This window comes from Oncorhynchus mykiss, chromosome 4, assembly GCF_013265735.2.
Source record: "Oncorhynchus mykiss isolate Arlee chromosome 4, USDA_OmykA_1.1, whole genome shotgun sequence".
Taxonomy (NCBI): Eukaryota; Metazoa; Chordata; class Actinopteri; order Salmoniformes; family Salmonidae; genus Oncorhynchus; species Oncorhynchus mykiss.
The window spans coordinates 45880327-45904327 of NC_048568.1; the positions used below are offsets into that span (position 1 = coordinate 45880327).

Consider the following 24001-nt stretch of genomic DNA (forward strand, 5'->3'; position numbering starts at 1 on the left):
TCCTGTGACATTGGGTGGTGTAGGTGTCCTGGAGGGCAGGTAGTTTGCCCCCGGTGATGCGTTGTGCAGACCTCACTACCCTCTGGAGAGCCTTACGGTTGTGGGTGGAGCAGTTGCTGTACCAGGTGGTGATACAGCCCGACAGGATGCTCTCGATTGTGCATCTGTACAAGCCAAATTTCTTCAGCCTCCTGAGGTTGAAGAGGCGCTGCTGCGCCTTCTTCACAATGCTGTCTGTGTGGGTGGACCAATTCAGTTTGTCTGTGATGTGTACGCCGAGGAACTTAAAACTTACTACCCTCTCCACTACTGTTCCATCGATGTGGATAGGGGGGTGTTCCCTCTGCTGTTTCCTGAAGTCCACAATCATCTCCTTAGTTTTGTTGACGTTGAGTGTGAGGTTATTTTCCTGACACCACACTCCGAAGGCCCTCACCTCCTCCCTGTAGGCCGTCTCGTCGTTGTTGGTAATCAAGCCTACAACTGTTGTGTCGTCCGCAAACTTGATGATTGAGTTGGAGGCATGCGTGGCCACGCAGTCGTGGGTGAACAGGGAGTACAGGAGAGGGCTCAGAACGCACCCTTGTGGGGCCCCAGTGTTGAGGATCAGGATCAAACATATGTGTGTGTGTGTGTGTGTGTGTGTGTGTGTGTGTGTGTGTGTGTGTGTGTTTGTCTTACTTGGTGGCCAGCACCATCTTCTTGCGCCCACTGGTCTCCTTGGGTTCATTGTGTTGTCTGGCTAGGTGTTCTCCTGCTGCCTTGGTAGGAAACTCTGTCTCACATGTATAACCAAAGTCTCTAGCCAGGTGGAGCGCCTCACCTACACAAACACAAACACACACATACACGTACACGTACACACAAAAAACATATTTTATTAGGAGGAGAATATTGATATAGGGATGAGTAAAATCAGAAGGTGTAGATTGATAGAGGGGTGAGTAAAATCAGAAGGTGTAGATTGATAGAGGGGTGAGTATAATTAGAAGGTGTAGATTGATAGAGGGGTGAGTATAATTAGAAGGTGTAGATTGATAGAGGGGTGAGTATAATTAGAAGGTGTAGATTGATATAGGGATGAGTATAATTAGAAGGTGTAGATTGATATGGGGATAAGTATAATTAGAAGGTGTAGATTGATAGAGGGATGAGTATAATTAGAAGGTGTAGATTGATAGAGGGATAAGTATAATTAGAAGGTGTAGATTGATATAGGGATGAGTATAATTAGAAGGTGTAGATTGATATAGGGATGAGTACAATTAGAAGGTGTAGATTGATATGGGGATAAGTATAATTAGAAGGTGTAGATTGATAGAGGGATGAGTATAATTAGAAGGTGTAGATTGATAGAGGGATGAGTATAATTAGAAGGTGTAGATTGATAGAGTGATGAGTATAATTAGAAGGTGTAGATTGATATAGGGATGAGTACAATTAGAAGGTATAGATTGATAGAGGGGTGAGTATAATTAGAAGGTGTAGATTGATAGAGGGGTGAGTATAATTAGAAGGTGTAGATTGATATGGGGATAAGTATAATTAGAAGGTGTAGATTGATATGGAGATAAGTATAATTAGAAGGTGTAGATTGATAGAGGGGTGAGTATAATTAGAAGGTGTAGATTGATAGAGGGGTGAGTATAATTAGAAGGTGTAGATTGATTTGGGGATAAGTATAATTAGAAGGTGTAGATTGATAGAGGGGTGAGTATAATTAGAAGGTGTAGATTGATATGGGGATAAGTATAATTAGAAGGTGTAGATTGATAGAGGGGTGAGTATAATTAGAAGGTGTAGATTGATAGAGGGGTGAGTATAATTAGAAGGTGTAGATTGATATGGGGATAAGTATAATTAGAAGGTGTAGATTGATAGAGGGGTGAGTATAATTAGAAGGTGTAGATTGATATGGGGATAAGTATAATTAGAAGGTGTAGATTGATAGAGGGATGAGTTTTATTAGGAGGTCCAGATTGATAGAGGGATTAGTTTTATTAGGTGTAGACTGATAGAGGGATGAGTTGTATCAGAATGAGTAGATTGATAGAGGCATGAGTTTTATGAGAAGGTTGAGGATTGATAGAGGGATTAGTTTTTTGAGAAGGTGTGGATTGACAGAGGGATGAGTTTTATGAGAACGTTGAGATTGATAGAGGGATGGGTTTATGAGAAGGTGTGGATTGATAGAGGGATGAGTTTTATTAGGAGTTGTAGATTGATAGAGGGATGGTTGTAGATTGATAGAGGATGGTACATAGAAGGATGATTTTTATACAGAGGTGTAGATTGACAGAGGGATGAGTTGTATTAGGTGTACATTGATGGAGGGATTCGTTTTAAAAGAAGGTGTAGAGTGATAAGAAGATTACTTTTATTAGGAGGTATAGATTGAAAAGGGATCACGTATTAGGAGGTGTAAATTGATAGAGGAATGAGTTTGGTTTGAAGGTGTAGATTTACAGTATTAAGTATAGATTGCTATAGGGATGAGATTTATCAGAATGAGTAGATTGATAGAGTGATTGGTTTTAAAGGTGCATATTGACAGAAGGATGAGTTGTATTAGAAGGTGTAGATTTATAGAGGGATGAGTTTTATTAGGAGGTGTAGATTGATAGAGGGATGAGTTTTATTAGGAGGTGTAGATTGATAGAGGGAATACGTTTTATTAGAATGTCCAGATGGATAGAGGGATGAATTGTATTAGGTGTAGATTGATAGAGGGAAGAATTGTAATAGAATATGTAGATTGATAGAGGGATAAGTTGTATTAGGTGGAGATTGATAGAGGGATGAATTTTATTAGGAGGTCCAAATTGATTGAAGGGTGAGTTTTATTAGGAGGTGTAGATTGATAGTGGGAATAGCTGTATTATGAGGTGTAGATTGAAATAGGGTTGAGTTTTATTGGGTGTGTACTGATAGAGGGATGAGTTTTATAAGAAGATGAAGATTGATAAGGATATTCGATTTATTAGGTGTAGATTGAAAAGGGATGAGTTATTTAAGAAGGTGTCGATTGATAGAGGGATGAGTTTTATTAGAATATCCAGATTGATAGAGGGATGAATTGTATTAGGTGGAGATTGATAGTGTGAAGAATTTTAATAGAAGATGTAGACTGATAGAGGGATGAGTTGTATTTGTTGGAGATTGATAGAGGGATGAGTTTTATTAGAATGTGTAGACTGATAGAGGGATGCGTTTTTATTAGGAGGTGCAGATTGATGGAGGGGTGAGTTTTATTAGGTGTGTACTGATAGAGGGATGAGTTTTATAAGAAGGTGAAGATTGATAAGGAGATTAGTTTTATTAGGAGGTGTAGATTGAAAAGGGATGAGTTATATAAGAAGCTGTCGATTGATAGAGGGATGAGTTTAATTAGGAGGTGTACATTGAAAGAGGGATGAGTTTGGTTTGAAGGTGTAGATTGATAGATGGATGAGTTTTATTAGGAGATCCAGATTGATAGAGGGCTGAGTTGTATTAGGTGTAGATTGATAGAGGGGTGAGTTTTATTGGGATATGTAGATAGAGGGATAAGTTATATTTTGAGTATTTTGATAGATGGATGAGTTTCATCTCCTTCATTGATGGAGGGATGAGTTTTATTAGATGTTGTAGATTGACAGAAGGAGGAGTTTTATTATGTGTAGATTAATAGAGGGATGAGTTTTTAAGAAGGTGTAGATTGATGGAGGGATGAGTTTTATTAGGAGTTCCAGATTGATCGAGGGATGAGTTATATTAGGTGTAGATTGATAGAGGGATGAGTTGTATTATGGGGTGTGTATTGATAGAAGGATGAGTTTTATAAGAAGGTGTAGATTGATGGAGAAATTAGATTTATTAGGAGGTTCAGATTGATAGAGGGATGAGTTGTTAAGGTGCAGATTAATAGAGTGAAGAGATTTATCAGATTGAGTAGACTGATAGAGTGATGGGTTTTAAAGGTGCATATAGAGAGAAGGATGATTTGTATTAGAAGGTGTAGATTGATAGAGGGTTGAGTTTTACTAGGAGGTGTAGATTGATAGAGGGATGATTTTTAGAGGAGGTGTAGCTGTATAGAGGGACAAGTTTTATGTGAAGGTATAGTGGGATGTTTTATCTGATTTCGAATGATATACGGATGAGTTGTATTAGAAGGTGTAGATTGATAGAGGTTTGAGTTTTATTAGGAGGTGTAGATTGATAGGTGGATGAGTTTAATTAAGAGGTCCAGATTGATAGAGGGATGAGTTGTATTAGAGGGTGTAGACTGAGAGTGATGACTTTTAATAGAAGATGTAGAGTGATAGATGGATGAATGTGTATTAGTATGTCCTAATTGATAGAAGGATGAGTTGTATTAGAAGGTGTAGATTGATAGAGGGATTAGTCTAATTAGGAGGTCTAGATTGACTGAGGGATGAATTTTATTTGGAGGTGTAGTTTGACTGAGGGGTGAGTTTTATCAGGTGTAGATTGATAGAGGGTTGTGTTTTGTTATGAGGTGTAGATTGATAGTTAGGATGTCTAGATTGATTGAGGGATGAGATGTATTAGGAGGTGCAGATAGATTGAGGGATGAAATGTATTAGGAGGTGTAGATTGATAGGGGGATGAGTTTAATTAGAATGTTTAGATTGATAGAATGATGACTTTATTAGGAGGTGTAATTTGATAGAATAATGAGTTTATTAGGAGGTCCAGATTGACAGAGGGATGAGATGTATTAGGAGGTGTAGATTGATTGAGGGATGCATTTTATTAGGAGGTCCAGAATGATGGAGGGGTGAGTTTTATTAGAAGGTGTAGATTGGTAGAGGGATGAGATGTATTAGGAGGTTCAGATTGATAGAGGGATTAGTTGTATTAGGAGGTGTAGATTGATAGAGGGATGAGTTTTATTAGAAGGCACAGATTGATAGAGGGGTGAGTTTTATTAGAAGGTGTAGATTGGTAGAGGGATGTGTTTTATTAGGTGTAGATGAGTTTTATTAGGAGGTCTAGATTGATTGAGGGATTAGTTTTATTAGGAGCTGGGTATCGAGGGGCGAGTTTTATTAGGTGTGTACTGACAGAGGGATGAGTTTTATTCAAAGGTGTAGATTGATATGGGGATGAGATGTATTAGGAGGTTCAGATTGATAGAGGGATTAGTTGTATTAGGAGGTGTAGATTGATAGAGGGATGAGTTTTATTAGAAGGCACAGATTGATAGAGGGGTGAGTTTTATTAGGTACAGCTTTATAGAGGGATGAGTTTAATTAGATAGTTTAGATTGACAGAGGGATGAGTTTTATTAGGTGTCGAATGAAGGAGGATTGGATGTATTTTGAGGTGTAGATTTATAGAGTGGTGAGTTGTATTAGGAGGTGTAGATTTCAATGTGTAGATTGAGGGATGAGTTTTATTAGGAGGTGTCGATTGATAGAGGGATGAGTTTTATTAGGAGGTGTAGATCGATAGAGGGATGAGTTTTATTAGGGGGTATAGATTGATAGAGGGATGTGTTTTATTAGGTGTAGATTGACAGAGTGATGAGAATTATTAGGTGTAGATTTATAGAGGGATGAGTTTTATTAGGAGGTCCAGATTGATAGAGGGATGAGTTTTATTAGGAGGTATAGATTGATAGAGGGGTGAGTTTTATTAGGAGGTATAGATTGATAGAGGGATGAGTTATATTAAGTGCAGATTTATAGAGGGATGAGATTTCTCAGAATGAGTATATTGATAGAGGGATGAGTTTTATTAGGAGGTGTAGATTGGTAGAGGGATGTGTTTTATTAGAAGGTGTAGATTGGTAGAGGGATGTGTTTTATTAGAAGGTGTAGATTGGTAGAGGGATGAGTTTTATTAGGAGGTATAGATTGATAGAGGGATGAGTTGAATTAAGTGCAGATTGATAGAGGGATGAGATTTATTAGGTGTAGATTGATAGAAGGCTGAGTTTTATTAGAAGGTCCAGAATGATGGAATGTGTTCTATTAGAAGGTGTAGATTGGTAGAGGGAAGGGTTTTATTAGAAGGTGTAGATTGGTAGAGGGATGTGTTTTATTAGAAGGTGTAGATTGGTAGAGGGATGTGTTTTATTAGAAGGTGTAGATTGGTAGAGGGATGAGTTTTATTAGGAGGTATAGATTGATAGAGGGATGAGTTGAATTAAGTGCAGATTGATAGAGGGATGAGTTTTATTAGGTGTAGATTGATAGAAGGCTGAGTTTTATTAGGAGGTCCAGAATGATGGAATGTGTTTTATTAGAAGGTGTAGATTGGTAGAGGGAAGTGTTCTATTAGAAGGTGTAGATTGGTAGAGGGATGTGTTTTATTAGAAGGTGTAGATTGGTAGAGGGATGAGTTTTATTAGGAGGTATAGATTGATAGAGGGATGAGTTGAATTAAGTGCAGATTGATAGAGGGATGAGATTTATTAGGTGTAGATTGATAGAAGGCTGAGTTTTATTAGGAGGTCCAGAATGATGGAATGTGTTTTATTAGAAGGTGTAGATTGGTAGAGGGAAGGGTTTTATTAGAAGGTGTAGATTGGTAGAGGGATGTGTTTTATTAGAAGGTGTAGATTGGTAGAGGGATGTGTTTTATTAGAAGGTGTAGATTGGTAGAGGGATGTGTTTTATTAGAAGGTGTAGATTTGTAGAGGGATGAGTTTTATTAGGAGGTATAGATTGATAGAGGGATGAGTTGAATTAAGTGCAGATTGATAGAGGGATGAGATTTATTAGGTGTAGATTGATAGAAGGCTGAGTTTTATTAGGAGGTCCAGAATGATGGAATGTGTTTTATTAGAAGGTGTAGATTGGTAGAGGGAAGTGTTCTATTAGAAGGTGTAGATTGGTAGAGGGATGTGTTTTATTAGAAGGTGTAGATTGGTAGAGGGATGTGTTTTATTAGGAGGTATAGATTGATTGAGGGATGAGTTGCATTGGGGGTGTAGATTGATAGTGGGATGACCTCATCCTTTCATAGTCATATTAGAATGAGTAGATTGAAAGAGGGATGAGTTTTATTAAGAGGGGTAGATGGTTAAATGGATGAGTTTTATTAGTAGGTCCATATTTATAGAGGGATGAGTTTGATTATGTGTAGATTGACATATTGACTAGTTTTATTAGAATGAGTAGATTGATAACGGTTTGAGTTTAATTAAGAGGTTGTGTCACGTTCTGACCTTTATTTCCTTTGTTTTGTTTTTAGTTAGTATGGTCAGGGCGTGAGTTGGGTGGGTAGTCTATATTTGTTTTTCCATGTTTTGGGGCATTTCTATGTTTCGGCCTAGTATGGTTCTCAATCAGAGGCAGGTGTCATTAGTTGTCTCTGATTGAGAATCATACTTAGGTAGCCTGGGTTGCACTGTTAGTTTGTGGGTGATTGTCTATGTTGATGGCTTGTTTCAGCACAGGTCTCATTTTGTAGCTTCACGGTCGAATTTGGTTTATTGTTTTTGTTACTCGTTTGTATAGTGTTCAGTCTTTCTTTATTAAAGATTTACCATGGACACTTACCATGCCGCATATTGGTCCTCTGATCCTTTTCGCCTCTCCTCTTCAGAAGAAGAGGAGGATGACCGTGACAGGTCGATAGTGATAGATGGTTAAGTTTTATTAGGTTTCTATTGACAGAGCGATGAGTTTTATTAGAAGGTGTAAATTGGTAGAGGGATGAGTTTTATTAGGTTTAGATTGATAGAGGGATGAGTCTTATTAGAAGATGTAGATTGATAGAGGGGTGAGTTTTATTAGGTGTAGATTGATAGAGGGGTGAATTTTCCTAGAAGATGTAGATCGACAGAGGAATACATTTTATTAGGTGTAGATTGATAGAGGGTTGAGGTTTTTTGGAAGGTGTAGATTAATAGAGGGATGAGTTGTATTAGGTGTAGGTTAATAGAGGCATGAGTTTTTTTTAGAAGGTCTAGGTTGATAGAGGGATGAATTATATTAGGTGGTCCAGATTGATTGAGGGATGAGTTATTCTTACCTTCCACCAGAGAGGTGAGGAGTGTAACGTTGGCAGCTTTTCTCCGTCCAGCTGGCAGGTTGAGTCCCAGTCGATCTAACTTTTCCCTCAGACAACGACCACCATTCTTAGACTTAGCTCTGCATTAAAATACATTATCACAGCAATAAAATAAAATATACTATAATTTCATTAAAATAATTAACATATTAATATCAATTAACCCGCTGAAGTCGATGTCCTCTCACCCGCGGTAATATAATTAGCATTAGGGTTAGGGTTCAAATCTGGCAGATATCTGTATTTGTTTTGCATTGGATGCATCTCAATCCACCTATTTCGCACTGCCCCATCTGCGGTGAAAGGTAACAGAGCTAGAGAGGTGTTTAGACCATGAGACAGCCCATCTGCGGTGAAAGGTAACAGAGCTAGAGAGGTGTTTATCAGACCATGAGACAGCCCATCTGCGGTGAAAGGTAACAGAGCTAGAGAGGTGTTTAGACCATGAGACAGCCCATCTGCGGTGAAAGGTAACAGAGCTAGAGAGGTGTTTAGACCATGAGACAGCCCATCTGCGGTGAAAGGTAACAGAGCTAGAGAGGTGTTTATCAGACCATGAGACAGCCCATCTGCGGTGAAAGGTAACAGAGCTAGAGTGGTGTTTATCACACCATGAGACAGCCCATCTGCGGTGAAAGGTGACAGAGCTAGAGCGGTGTTTATCTGACAATGAGACCGAAAATCGGTCTTCTCATGAAATCGTCTGTAGCGTCCAAACGGTTTGCTCTACGTCCCCAAGGAGCGTCTTGGGACTCGTCTTAAGTCGATACAGCTGTTCTGCCAACTTCTGTATGGAGCGTCTGAACAGTTTACGCTAACAGAGCTAGAAAGGTGTTTATCAGACCAGACACTAATATGACCCCTTTAGAAAGGTGAGATTTTGTTTTGCTCTAGGATCCCCCAGGCTTCACTCGTCTGAAGGTCCCCCGGTATCAGTTGAAAAAATGAATGGAAGTATAAATGGAGACTGTTTATTGTCAAAAATAAAGGGTTAAATATATGTACATCTATCAGATATAGGAGATACACTTAAAAAATATTGGGGGACTGTTGTTCTGACTATCTGTTGTTCCGACTATCTGTTATTCAATGTGTTTCTATGGGCTAATAACAGTAAGGACTATCTGTTATTCAATGTGTTTCTATGGGCTAATAGCAGTAAGGACTATATGTTATTCAATGTGTTTCTATGGGCTAACAGCAGTAAGGACTATCTGTTATTCAATGTGTTTCTAATAGCAGTAAGGACTATCTGTTATTCAATGTGTTTCTATGGGCTAATAGGAGTAAGGACTATCTGTTATTCATTGTGTTTCTATGGGCTAATAGCAGTACGCCATTATTCATGTTTTTGATATCATTTGAGTCTTCGAAAATTATGTAAATGTTTAGCTTCAAAATGTTTAGTACTATTGAGTGTGTGAGCGTGTGAGTGTGTGTGTGTGCGCGTGTTTGTTTGTGTTTGTGTGAGTGTGCATGTCTGTGTGCCAGTGTGTGTGTGTCTGTACCTGCGCAATATTCCTCCCAGAAGTGAGGCGTTGAGACACTCTGGAGGCGAGAGGCGTCTTTTCACCTCAGCGATGGTGACTTTATATTTAGAGGTTGAGCTCAGGAGGGACAGACGGCCGGGGACAGAGCAGAACAGATCTGTAGGGTTCACCACACAGGTTCCTCCTAGGTAGAACACATATACACATGTTAAACAAACACGAGTAACATATAGTGTTCAGGGACCTTACCCCCCTCCAATAACCCTATGTGCTAACCTCCCCTAACCCCACTAACTACCCCTTAACCTCCTAACCCTCCCCTAACCTCCTAACCCCCGTGACCCTCCCCTAACCTCCTAACTCCCCTAAACCTCCCCTAACCACCTAACCCTCCTCTAACCCGCTTAACTCTACCCTAACCCCCCTAACCCCCTAACCTCCCATAACCCCCAACCCCATAACCCCCCTAAATTCCTCTAAACCCCCATAACCCCCTAACCCCCATAACCTCCCATAACCCCCAACCCCATAACCCTCCTAAATTCCTCTAACCCCCATAACCCCCTAACCCCCATAACCCCCCATAACCCCCAACCCCATAACCCCCCTAAATTCCTCTAACCCCCATAACCCCCTAACCCTCCCTAACCCCCCTATCTTCCTCTAACTCCCCATAACCCCCATAACCCCCAATCCCATTACCCCCTAACTTCCTCTAACCCCCCATAACCCCCTACCCCAACCCCCTAACCCTCCCCTGAACCTTCCCTTAACCCCCTTAACCCTCCTTTAACCGCCCTAATCCTCCCCTAACCCTCCTAACCCCCCAAAACCCCCAACCCCATAACACCCTTAACTTCCTTTAAACCCCCTACCTCATCCCCCTAACCATCCCCTAACCCCCAACCTACTCTTAACCCCCTTAACCCTCCTTTAACCCCCCTAACTCTCCCCTAACCCTCCCTTAACCCCCCTAAATTGTATGGTTGAGAGAGATGAGGTAAAAAGAATGACAAATAAGTCTGGCTGCACAACCAATTGGCAAACGTACTGCAAATTGAATAAACTGAATAAAAAAATATGAGAAAACATATTATAAAACAAAGATAAATGATTTTAAGAATGATAGTAAAAAGCTTTAGAGCACCTTAAATTACATTTTGGGCAAAAAACATACAAACTCATTCATTGAATCAGATGGCTCGTTCATCACAAAGCCCATCTGCAAGATTAGTAAACTTAGGCATGACATGCCAGCAACATACGTCGACACTACACGTCCAAGTACAACTGAACAAATTATGAAAGACAATCATTGTAATTTTGAATTCCGTAAAGTGAGTGTGGTGGAAGAGATTAAATAATTGTTGTTGTTAATCAGCAATGACAAGCCACCGGGGTCAGACAACTTGAAATGAACATTATTGAGGATAATAGTTGACGATATTGCCAGTCCTATTTGCCATAACTTCAATCTAAGTCTACTAAATGTCTGTGCCCTCAGGCCTGGAGGGAAGAAAAAGCTACGCAAGAATAGTAAAGCCCCCTTTACTGGCTTAAATAGCCCACCAATCAGCCTGTTACCAACCCTTAGTAAACTGTAAACAAATTGACCACAGACTTTCAACACGTGTTTCGGGAAAAACATTCAACAAGCACAGCACATACACAAATGACTGATGAATGGCTGAGAGAAATTGATGGTACAAAGATAGTGGGGGCTGTTTTGTAAGACTTTAGCTCTGTTTTTGACATTTTCAATCATAGTCTGCTGCTGGAAAAGCTTATTTGTTATGGATTTACACCCCCTACTATATTGTGGATAAATAGTTACCTGTCTAACAGAGGGTGTTCTTTAAAACTTGTTAGGGATAGGGGGCAGTATTCGTAATTTTGGATGACTGAGGTGTCCAAAGTAAACTGCCTGTTACTCAGGTCCAGAAGCTAGGATATGCATATGCATGGTGGTATTAGATGGGAAGCACTTTAAAGTTTCTAAAACTGTTAAAATACTGTCTGTGAGTATAACAGAACTGATTTGGCAGGCAAAAACCCAAGGACCAATTTTCTTTCTTTTGACCTGCCAGCCAATTCCAAGCTTAAGCTATTGAAACCAAAGACTTCCGCCTCCCAAAAGGCAGTTCCTATTGCTTCCACTAGATGTCAACAATCTTTACATACATGGTTTCAGGCTTGTATTCTGAAAAACCAACGAGGAATAGTTGTTTCTCCTCAGCGCATCCCATGGCACAACTAGTCTCATTGCTCATGTGACCGAGGGAGCACGTTGCGTTCTTTTCCTTTCCTATTGAAAATAGTTTGCTCCGTATGAAATATTATCATTTATTTAGATATTAGAGTACCTAATAATGAATTAGAAACGTTGTTTGTTTTGTTTGGATAAACTTTACTGGTAACTTTTGGAACTCCTATGTCTGCATTCTGAACGGGTGGATTACTTAACTCAATGACGCCTACTAAACGGACTATTTGGGATATAAAGATCGAACAAAATGACCATTCATTGTGTTCCTGGGACTCTTGTGAATGCGATCAGAGGAAGATCTTCAAAGGTAAGTGACTTATTTTATTGCTATTTGGGATTTTGTGACGTCTGTGCTTGTTTGGATAATATGCTGGTGTGGGGCGCTGACCTGAGATAATCGAATGCTGTGCTTTCGCCGTAAAACCTTTTTGAAATCTGGCGATGCGGTTAGATTGCCAAGACTCTAAGCTAAAGAATCACGTATGACACTTGTATTATCATGAAGTTTAATATTAAGTTTTCTGTATTTTCAATTTGGCGCTGTGCAATTTCACCGGATGTTGTCGAGGTGGGACCCCTGCGCCAGAAAGATTAATGGAAGCCTCTCCCACATAATCCAGGTAGAATCAGGAATTCCCCAGGGCAGCTGTCTAGGCTCCTTACTTTTTTCAATCTTTACTAACAACATGCCTCTGGCTTTGAGTAAAGCCAGTGTGTCTATGTACTGTATGTGTTGTGAATCCAGCCAACATGTCAGATTTCAAAAAGGCTTTTCAGCGAAAGCAAACGATGCTAATATCTGAGGATAGCACCTCCGTAAACAAAAGAGAGAAAACATATTTCAACCCTGCAGGCGCGACACAAAATGCAGAAATAAAAATATAAATCATGCCTTAACTTTGACGATCTTCTTCTGTTGGCACTCCAGTTATGTCCCATAAACATCACAAATGGTCCTTTTGTTCGATTAATTCCATCCATATATATCCAAAATGTCCATTTATTTGGCGCATTTGATCCAGAAAAACACCGGTTACAACTTGCGCAACGTGACTACAAAATTTCTCAAAAGTTACCTGTAAACTTTGCCAAAACATTTCAAACTACTTTTGTAATACAACTAGGTATTTTTTAAAGTAAATAATCGACAAAATTGAAGACGGGATGATTTGTGTTCAATACAGGAAGAAAACAAACTGACGCTAGCTTTCTGGTCACGTGCCTCTATCAAACAGTACACATGAAGGGACCCTCGTTTTGAAGAGGGCTACTTCTTCAATACACAAAGGAAAAACCTTAATCAATTTCTAAAGACTGGTGACATCAAGTGGAAGCGGTAGGAACTGCAAGCAAGTTCAAACAGTTTTAGAAACTTCAGAGTGTTTTCTATCCAAATCTACTCATAATATGCATATCTTATCTTCTGGTGATGAGTAGCAGGCAGTTGAATTTGGGCATGCCAAAATTCCAAATACCCGCCCCCTATCCTAGAGAAGTTAACAAAGAGCTACAGTTAGTTTTAGAATGGGTGGTAAGGTATAAGTTAGTCCTAAATATTTCAAAAACTAAAAGCATTGTATTTGGGACAAATCATTCACTTGACCCTAAACCTCAACCAAATCTTTTAATGCAAAATGTGGAAATTGAGCAATTTGAGGTGACTAAACTGCTTTGAGTAACCCTGGATTGTAAACTGTCATGGTCAAAACATGTTGATACAACAGTAGCTAAGATGGGGAGAAGTCTGTCCATAATAAAGTGCTGCTCTACCTTCCTTCTTAACAACACTATCAACAAGGCAGGTCCTACAGGCACTAGTTTGTCGCACCTGGACTACTGTTCAGTCATGTGGTCAGGTGCCACAAAGAGGGATTTGGAAAATTACAATCGTCTCCGAACAGGGCAACACGGCTGGCCGTTAAATGTATACGGGGAGCTAACATTAATAATATGCATGTCAATCTCTCATGGAATAAAGTGGAGGAGAGATTGACTTCATCACTACTTGTATTTATGAGAGGTATTGACATGTTGAATGCACCTAGCTGTCTGTTTAAACTACTTGCACACTGCTCAGACACCCATGCATACTCCACAAGACATGCCACCAGAGGTCTCTTCACAGTCCCCAAGTCCAGAACAGACTATGGGAGGTGCACAGTACTACATAGAGCCATGACTACATGGAACTCTATTCCACATCAGGGAACTGATGCAGCAGTAGAATCAGATTGTCAAAACAGATGAAAATACACCTTATGGAACAGCAGGGACTGTGTAGAGACACACTAACAGCTACATACACACACTAGCACACACACTCTACACACACGTACATTGTAATATTGTTGTTTGGTGGTATTATACATTTATATTGCATATATGTAGTGGTGTAATAATTTTATATGATGTACATTTGTATATTTTGTTTTATATGTAATGTAAGTAACCCAAACACATTGGACCCCAGGAAGAGAAGCTGCTACCTTGGCAGCAGCTAATGGGGATCCCTGATAAACCCCAGGAAGAATAGCTGCTACCTTGGCTGCAGCTAATGGGGATCCCTGATAAACCCCAGGAAGAATAGCTGCTACCTTGGCTGCAGCTAATGGGGATCCCTGATAAATATAATTGGAAAAGAAAAGGCTCAACGCTTGCTCACCATTAAAAATGTGTAGTTTTATTAGACAAGGTTAAAAGATTGATGTTCCCTAATAAATACAAATACAAAACAACCCTAGCAGCTGCTAACAGGCATCAGGGTAACAGGGAGGTTGGACTGACAACACTTTATCAATGAGAACACAGACATTGATTAACTCTAATTTAAATAAGGCTTGCAAATCCAGCCATAGTCTTTCACTATTTGATACGGGATTACATGTGGTCATAGGCTAACGTGTACGTGCGTGTGCGTGTGTGTGCGTTTGTGTGTGTGAATTTCGGCTGTGTGACAGTTTCCGGCCTGGCATGTCAGTCAAGCTCACATCTCTGAAAGCTGTGAGTTCACATCATAGTAATTCCTCCAAAAATGTTTTGAATCAAAGTAGTTTGTATTTTATGTTGCCACGGGCAATGGAAAAGGAGCTATTGCCGATAGTACGGTGGAGCGCGTGGGCCCAGAGGCGATAGCTCTATTTAAGCAGCGGAGAGTAGCCTCGGGCAGCGGCGGAGCAGCGGCGGGATCACACTCGGAATCAAGCGCCTTTTACAAGTTTACCATGAAAATTAAAGAAAATGAGACATGGGCCAAATGTCATTCTCCTCCTATTTTAACCACAATGTTTATAGCACCTGTCACAAGACAGCACAGCCCACACATATCCAGCAGCCGTCTGAGAGAGGGTGCGTGCACGTGGAGGGTGATAAGCTTGATCAGATGCTGAAGGCTTGGTGGGATACTGGTGATTAAAACACAGACACTGCTCTAAGTAGGAGCCGCGTTTCTGGAGACATTTCTTTTGAAAAAGGTTGTGTGAATATTCATGGCGCCAAAGCCGGCGTCAGAAAGAACAACATTAATATGATCTCAGCTGAATTCGGGCCGCGCCACATTAGCATATCAAAGCGGCCGCCCGAGGCGAGAGAAGCTATCGATACGGGAGCGCGAGGTAAAGCAAAGATTATTGGTTGTGATGGTTGGAGCAGTGGAGCTCGCGGCTAAATCCTACACACCATTAACCAAAAGTGATAGCGGAGAGATTCCCGCATCAAGCTTCCAGAACCCTGCCACCCCCCCCCCCCCCCCCCCCCCCCTCAAAAAAACACCTAGACAGAGTAGCACACACACACCTAGACAGTTTATGCTACTGTTATAGACTCGCTACTTTATATAGCCTCGCTACTGTTATTTTTCACTGTATTTTTACTGTTGTTTTTATTTCTTTACTTACCTATTGTTCACCTAATACCTTTTTTGCACTATTGGTTAGTGCCTGTAAGTAAGCATTTCAATGTAAGGTCTATCTACACCTGTTGTATTCGGCGCACGTGACAAATACACTTTGATTTGATTTGATTTATGAAACATTAACAACTAGACACAGGCTGCTCGGTGGAAAATTACACGTGTTTATAGCTCGAGAATAACGGAATAATAACGCATTCTTTGCTTCTTTCACATCAACAGAAAGTGATGCGGTAAAAATACCAGAAAGACGTTTGATTTGTGTTGTCCTTTTAGCTCTAGCTAAAAGTTTTTATTTAAATGTTCTAATTTTTGTTTTTAATTTACATTTTTATTTACTTTACCACACAAACAAATGGAAAAGTCAACAGCCTAGTGGATTCAAATCAGCAGGAATAACATTTCAGAGTTCTAATGATCTTCTACACCCTTAGGCTATATTTCATTATACAATTCATTTCCAATTTGTCAAAGGTAACAAGTAATAAAAAACAGCCATAAGTTTTCACTAATGACATTAAAACATCATCCTGTTATTACTGTGAAGCTCAACATAATGAAATAACATCAAAACATCCTGCAGTTACAACTGTGAAGGCCAACACAATAAAATTACCAAAACATCCTTCCATTATTACTGTGAAGGCCAACACAATGAAATAACATAAAAAATAAATGCTGTTATTACTGTGAAGGCCAAACAATGAAATTACCAAACGACAATCATTATAACTGTTAGAATTACTATTGTTATTATTACTGTAATTATTATTACTCTTATTACAACTGTTATTATTACTTTTACTATTACTGTAATTATTATTACTCTTATTTCAACTGTTATTATTACTGTTATTATAACTATTATTATTACGGTTACTATAACTGTTATTATTACTGTTATTGTTAGTAGAATTACTGTTATTATAACTATTATTGTTACGATTACTAGAACTGTTATTAGAACTGTCTGGGTGACTGTTATTATTACTGTTATTACAGCTGTTAATATTACTGTTATTGTTGCTACTGTTATTATTGTTACTATTGTTACTGTTTTTATTATTACTATTATTACTGTTATTAATATTACTAATTGCCATTATTATTAATATTATTAATGTTATTATTATTGCTGTTATTATTGTTACTATTTTGACAGTTATTATTGTTACTATTATTACTGTTATTATTATCACGACTACTGCTGTTATTACAACTGTAATTATAATTGTTATCATTATTACTATTACAACTGTTATTATTATTATTATTACTGTTGTTATTATTATTGTGACCATTGTTACTGTTATCATTGTAACTATTATTACTGTTATTATTGTTACTATTATTGCTGTTATTACAACCGTAATTATAACTTATTATTTATGTTATTATAACTCATACTATAACTTATTGTTATATGTATTATTATTATTCCTGTTATTATTATTATTATTGTTGCTGTCATTTTTATCATTGTTAGGCAATATTAATTTGGGTTTCTTCTTTTCATTGTTGATTTTGATAATAGAGTTGGTTAAGAGAATGACAGATCTGCGAGAAAGAATTACGCACTCTATTCTACAATGGAAGGTGCACTGATAGCGTCAATTAAACCCGACATTACAGCTTGAGGCGTAGTGGTAGAATTCTCTGGATTGACGTGACATCCTAATTTAACCATTTTAAACACAAACTGAGAGAAAAATGAAAAATAGTACAGTGGTGTGTCATAAAATTGTCTAGTTCAACAAAAATATATTTTCCCTTGATTTAGATAATGCTTCCATCTTGTCTTTTCGATTATTCATTTTTACCAGACAGGGAAGGAGATGGGTATTCATGTTAATGTGTGTTAAAGGTGTGGGGTTTAAGGTGTGTGTGTAAGGTGTGTCTTACCTCTTCGGATGATGCCGCCTTGGCCATTGAGCACAAGCCCGCACTGCGCCTCCACGGAGCCCTGAAACAGCGTCATATTATTATTAATAATAATAGTACAAGGTCCGTGATAAACAATCAAGAATCGTAATCAAGAAACACACGCACGAGCTTGGCGCAGTGCGTCAACCTCAGTGTTGACGAGAACGCTCAGCCCAGCCCACAGTGGGGTGTGTGTGTGTGTGTGTGTGTATGTGTGTGTGTGTGTGTGTGTGTGTGTGTGTGTGTGTGTGTGTGTGTGTGTGTTTTGACACCTGCGCCTACCTGTTGTTACCGCTTATAACCGATCCTAACCACAGATGTGGAACCTGTTACACATGGTGATATCAGTGATGTCATCCGAACGACTGAGGAACATGAGCTATTATTGAGAAGAACCCCGTTAATCCCCGGTGTGAGCAGCGAGCGGACGGGGTGCAGACACAACCCTGATTAAAATAAACACTCGGCTGTCTTTCTCGAAGAGGCTGTGTAAGTCTTTATAACAAACAAGGCTGTATAGAACATTTTTACTCCGAAGCTAAAGTGATTATAAAATCAATATACAAAACGCAGAGGTCTCGCATACATTAAGTGTCTAACAGGAGAAAGAGTTAGGGAGCCGGGGGAAAGGTGTGGCAGCTCTTTTGTTGAGCATGGAAATCTCTTTAGGCGCTCAAAAATGCGATGTGCTGCAAAAGACAGACTGCATCTGTTCTACTCAGGTTCACGTGCCTTTATTTTCTAAAGAAGGTCGAAGATCTTTTCTAGTGGCTTGTGTGTGAGAGACCCCTTGCTCGCTCGTGTTTGTGCATTTCTGTGTGTTAGTGTGTGTGTGGTTACCCTTCTTACCAACACGCCACTCAAAGGTCTGATAATCTACATAATGAAAGTGGTAATGATGGTGACATATTGAAATATATTAACATCTAAATAAAAATAAAGATTCTTAGTATCTATAATAATAATCAGAATTAGAATGATCAGAATAATTATAACTGTTATCCTCATCACCATCATAATAGCCTAAATAAGAGAACATTCACAACAGAAAGAAAGATATGGTAGGCTCTTGGATCTAGAACAGCTCCATTATTATAATTATTATTGTTGTTCTTATTATGGTTATTATTATAGTTGTTGTTGTCATTATTGTTATTATGGTTTTGTTATTATTGTTAGTTATTGTTATTATTGTGATTATTATTACCATTATTATTATTACAGGTCTTATCAGCAGACTATTTTACTATGCTACGCTATTAAAATTATTATTCAACAAGTTATCATATAGCCCTTTATAAATATTATTAATTAACTAGTTATTATCATATATTAATACCACAAACAAGTAGTTAGCAGATATCCCTATATTAGTACTATTAGTCAAGCAAATATATATCTAGGTCTAGCAGATACATTTCTTCAGGTGTTCTACCTATTGAATTACTTGAATTACTTCTGGTATGCTAGTAGTTTAATTACTTCTGGTATGCTAGTAGTTTAATTACTTCTGGTATGCTAGTAGTTTAATTACTTCTGGTATGCTAGTAGTTTAATTACTTCTGGTATGCTAGTAGTTTAATTACTTCTGGTATGCTGGTAATTGAATTACTTATGGTATGCTAGTAGTTTAATTACTTATGCTATGCTAGTAGTTTAATTACTTCTGGTATGCTAGTAGTTTAATTACTTATGCTATGCTAGTAGTTTAATTACCTCTGGTATGCTAGTAGTTGAATGTCAAATATCTTACCAGTTTGGTTGTACAATTGAGAAATGAACGACGCGATAAAGGAATGATGCAACGTGTTTAAAACGAGATATTTTTGTCTCGTGCACAGTGTTTAACTGGAGGTTGTTCTGTCTTGTGCAGCAGTGTGTTTAACCAGAGCCGCGGCTCAGATGTCGCTGCATAAAGAACACGTTGATTGACATTAAAACGGTAATTGGATAAACTACGGTGCTTTACCGTGCCCGAGCAGCCCATTGTGCCCTGAACCCCAATCCCTTAATCCGCTTTCAGAAGAGAAGAGAGAACCAGCGTCTTTTCACCGCCTCACCAGCCGGACACACACACACACCATTTCTTTACATCGAAAATAATATGTAAAATATAGGTCACGTGCATTTAGAGTAAAATAGAGGGTGGACTGCATAATGGGAGTGAATTTCTCACATTAACTGTTTTAATGCAGAGTATATTCTATTCAGTTGTATTCTAGATTACTTCATATTTTAATTCCTCTCCATCTAATGTAATATCAGCCTAATGTCATATTCAGTCATGGAATATTCTGTTTTTATTTTGACTGAACCCTCCTCGTCCTACTCAGAATAACTGGAGTTCTGCAGAGCGTAAGAGAGCAGAGATACCCTCGTGTCTCTGTGTTTGGAACGGGACAGACAGACGGACTCTGAGAGTGACAAGAGTTAGGGTTTAGGAGTTAGGAAATAGGGTTTAGGAGATAGTGGCTAGGCTTTAGGAAATAGGTGCTAGGGTTTAGTATTTAGGGTCTGAAATTAAACTTTGTTGTGCACTATAGCCAGTATGGCTGTTGTGTGAATTGTTGGTGTTTGATCAGAATGACAACAGTGGAGGAGAGGAGAGAGAAGAGGAGAGGGGGTACCTGCAGGTCGTCCGCCCCGGGGGGAGGGAGCCCCAGACCGGCTGCAGGCAGCAGCCTCTGGTCGTGGTGCATGCCGTACTGCCCACCGTGTGATGTCATCAAAGACAGGTCATGGCGCCGGTAGGCGTCCAGGCAGCCCAGCTCGCGCCGCTGCTGCTCGTCCAGGCACGAGGACTTAAGTGCACGGGCGCTGTGCAGGTTGATGAAGTCTGTGTCTCCGTGGGTCGCGTGGTGAATCTGCTGGTAGTACTGCCCGGAGTGGAGAGAGTTGAGGCCGTACGCCTCTGGGCCCACGGCTGGGTGGGAGTGCTGGAAGTCATAGTGGAAGGACTGGTGGTGCAGGGGGGTGTACTGGTGGTTGGTGGAGAAGTAGGGCGAGGCAAACTCTGTAGCCGCCGCGGGGTAGGCTGTGAGCGGCGAAGACGAGCTGTAAGCCACCGAGGAGTTGGCGACGCTCTCAAGGCAACCTAGCTGCATCAGACGGTAACTGTTGGACCCGTCATGACGTATCTGAGAGGAATAAAGGAAAATATCAGCGGTGTCATTTCATTTACCATCTCTCTCTCTTTACCACTCTCTCTCTTTTAATACCTCAAACTCAAACACTCAAAGCTCTTAGAAAAAACACGAAGAAAATGTGATTCCATGAGCCTGGGAGGGGTACGCACAGCAGCACAAGCCCTCAGTGTGTGTGTGCGTTGTACACGGTATCTGTCATTTTCAGTGCAGCGTTTTAGAGCGCGTGCTGTTCTATTATTATTTGGGTCTCAGCTCTGAACGCGCGCTGGGTGGCAGGTAAGTAGAGTGAGCCACCAGTGTTCCGCCCTAAATGTTATAATCACACCCGTTACCGGTTTACACACACAAGCCTCATCTGTCTCCCTCATTTTATTCCCTCACTCTTCACACAAATAAAAAACATTACTCCAGTTTTCCGTAGCCAGTCCTCTGCCATTACCCAGGGAAGCTTTGCTTTCTGGAGACGCATCACAACGATTTTACTTTAAATCTGCATGTATCAAAACAGGTGTGATTACTATAACTTTAAATCTGCATGTATCAAACAGGTGTGATTACTATAACAGGTAGATGATAATTCCTAAATATTATTGATAATGAAGAGTGCTAATAAATAAATACCTCGGCATCATGGACCAAACCGGGGAACGTGGCTGACATGGTGTTGCTCCGCTAACCAGCTTTCCCTCCTGATCGAACAAATGCTTTCCGTTAAAATCCCCAAACCGAGAGAAGTGGAAAAAGTCCCTGCACGGAGCCGCGGATAGCTGGTGGAACACGAGCGTTTTCCCTCTGTACCATCACACCGGCTGGCGCACAGATTTTGTACTTGCAGGGTATTTCTGTTGTGATGTCGTCGGTGGTCCCCTGATAATATAGTTAGAAAAATAAGCATCAGCACTGAGGAATGGATGGAGGACAATAGAAGAGCTAGCTGTTTCCATCCCAGGAGACAAGGAATAAATATTGTATCTTCCCTAATAAGGAACAGACACTTTCAAAATGTTTTACCATTTTTGTGGACATTTTCTTTTTTCTCGTTTGTATTTTCAGACGGTTTGCTTTCTTCGTTTTACCCACATGGCTTAAACCTAGGCTATTACAAAACTAGTCGGATTTTCAACAAAAATGTAAGTTGATTTCAAAACATCCCCACGTTTATATAGGCTATCATTATTAAATAAACATGTATTTTCTCATCTATTGAACTTAATGTAATTTGATGTAGGCTATTTTGTTTTTTCAAACAGAGCCGTGCCCCGTCAACAAGTCTCTATTAATTAATAAGCAAATTATTATTACTACTACTACCATTATAAATATTATTATTGTTTTATTTTAATTATTATCGTTATTGTTGTGTAATTAATATCATTATTATATATTATTATAGACTTATGTATTGCCTTTATTATTATTATTATTACTAATATTATATTATCTTTGTTTTTAAATCAAATACACCCCATATTAAACAGTAACGTCTGCTCCAGATGTATTTGGAATTAAGCGACAATATTTTGTTTCGATCGAAATTAAAATTAGGCTATGCAATGAGTGTATACCAGGGAGGAAGATAATTTCGTGGAGAGAAATAATGAGAATAATCAGGGAATAATTTCTGCTAACAGCACTGGATTTTCTTTGAGAAATAAACCTCATTGCTTTGTATTTTATGTCGTGAATGGATCGTGGACATTTATAACGTACATTTATAGGCAAAACAAATGTCGTTTCACAGTCAATTGTAGAGGCTTTGTGATATTTCCAGGAGAAGTTTGTGTGTGTGTTTTTGCTCTGCGCTCATGCAGAAGGGCGATAGGGTTGCAGCTCGTGAGGGAAACGGCGACACAAACTCAGTCTCTTTTGTCGGTTTGGATCGAGCCGCTTCAACCCGTGCTCACGCGCTGAGAGGAAGTGTCCTCTGCCTCTGCCATGTTGCCCCTGAGCAGACCGCTACAAGACGCTGACTCCATTGTGTGACAGGCGGGGCGTGCACGGAGGTCAGCTGGCGGAGACACGGCGGTCAGTATGATGATCCGAACCACCCGCACTCACCTGGGCGCGTGCCCACAGGGTGGTCCTGAGCTGGTTAGGCGGGTAGAGAGAGAGAGGGATTGAGAGCAAGGGCCTGCCGGCTCGGGAGGGAAGAGAGGAAAATAGAAATGTGAAACGACAGAAGAAGGCTGTGCTTCCGGTCAGGCCCTGCAGCTCTCTCTGTCTGCCTCAGTACTGAACTACTCTAGCAGTCTGTCAGATATAACACATTCAGACACACCAACACGCACAAACACACACACACACACACACACAGAGGGAGGGAGGGATGGAGGGAGGGAGGGAGAACAGAACGTGAGTCAACGTGAGGGCAGGACGGTGCTTTTAAAGTGTTTTAAAGCCCAAAGCCTAATTATTTAACCCAAATGATCGCAATTACTCCGGGAGCGTCTAGACCCCTAAACTCATCCGCCCACTCCACTATCGAAACCGGCTGCCCAACAGGAACTTGGACATGTTAATCAATGTTTAACTGAAACAACCGGTTATTGTTTAAACTGTAACGATGTGATATTAATGTGCAGAGTGCAGACTGTGTCATTATAATATCCAGTCACCACAGACGCTGCTACAGACAGACCGACAGATAGGCAGGCCAGTTAGACGCCGCTATTGACTCTTAGTCTTGAATTAGCAAACTATTTATCCATCTGTTCCTGCAGGTCTCAGGCCTATCGCTGAATAACCACCACAACACTCTCTCATCTCAACAATATTATTCTACATCTCTTCTAAAATATATCGTAATCAAATGAGAATTTACAACCACAAAACAAGATAATGAAACGCACACATCATGCAAGGTTTAATAAAAAAATATATATATAAAGTTCTCAAGGCCCTCATGTCCATGAGCAAATTAAGTAATTCGATTGTTTTGCCTCGAGGCTTGATGAAACCTCCGCGCGATTGAAGGCCAGTTGTCGCATGTGAGGATTAAGTTTTCCGCCCGGCAGAGCGCACTGTGTGTGCGCGAGGCACCAGTTGCGTAGTAGACAGTGCTAATAGGGCTTAGCTCCTGGAGCAGCCTCACGGACAGGGCGGGAAGCGCAGCGCCAGATGCGCAGTGAGATCGAGCATGGACCGGCTCCATCTGCTGCTTCGCAAGGCTCGGAGAGACATGAGCTCCAACTCTCAGAATCTCAGCGGCAGAGAAATGAACAGTCACACATACAGGCTCAAC

General features: G+C 40.0%; 1 protein-coding gene across 2 annotated transcripts in view; it reads right to left on the minus strand.

The window, feature by feature from the left end:
- The window catches only part of tfap2d (transcription factor AP-2 delta (activating enhancer binding protein 2 delta)), a 41135-nt gene extending 19618 nt beyond the window's left edge, over positions 1-21517 (minus strand). The window contains exons 1-6 of one of the 2 annotated variants that reach the window (XM_036976453.1): positions 21382-21517; positions 20242-20751; positions 17594-17654; positions 9537-9699; positions 7990-8108; positions 682-823 (exon numbers count right to left, since the gene is read on the minus strand). In XM_036976453.1, the coding sequence (XP_036832348.1) occupies positions 682-823; positions 7990-8108; positions 9537-9699; positions 17594-17654; positions 20242-20751; positions 21382-21420 (1034 nt within the window). In that variant the 5' untranslated portion in view covers positions 21421-21517. Of the gene's footprint in view, positions 1-681; positions 824-7989; positions 8109-9536; positions 9703-17593; positions 17655-20241; positions 20752-21381 lie in introns of both variants that reach the window. The other variant, XM_021601156.2, reaches the window with a different exon arrangement.
- Between the last annotated feature and the right edge of the window lie 2484 nt (positions 21518-24001).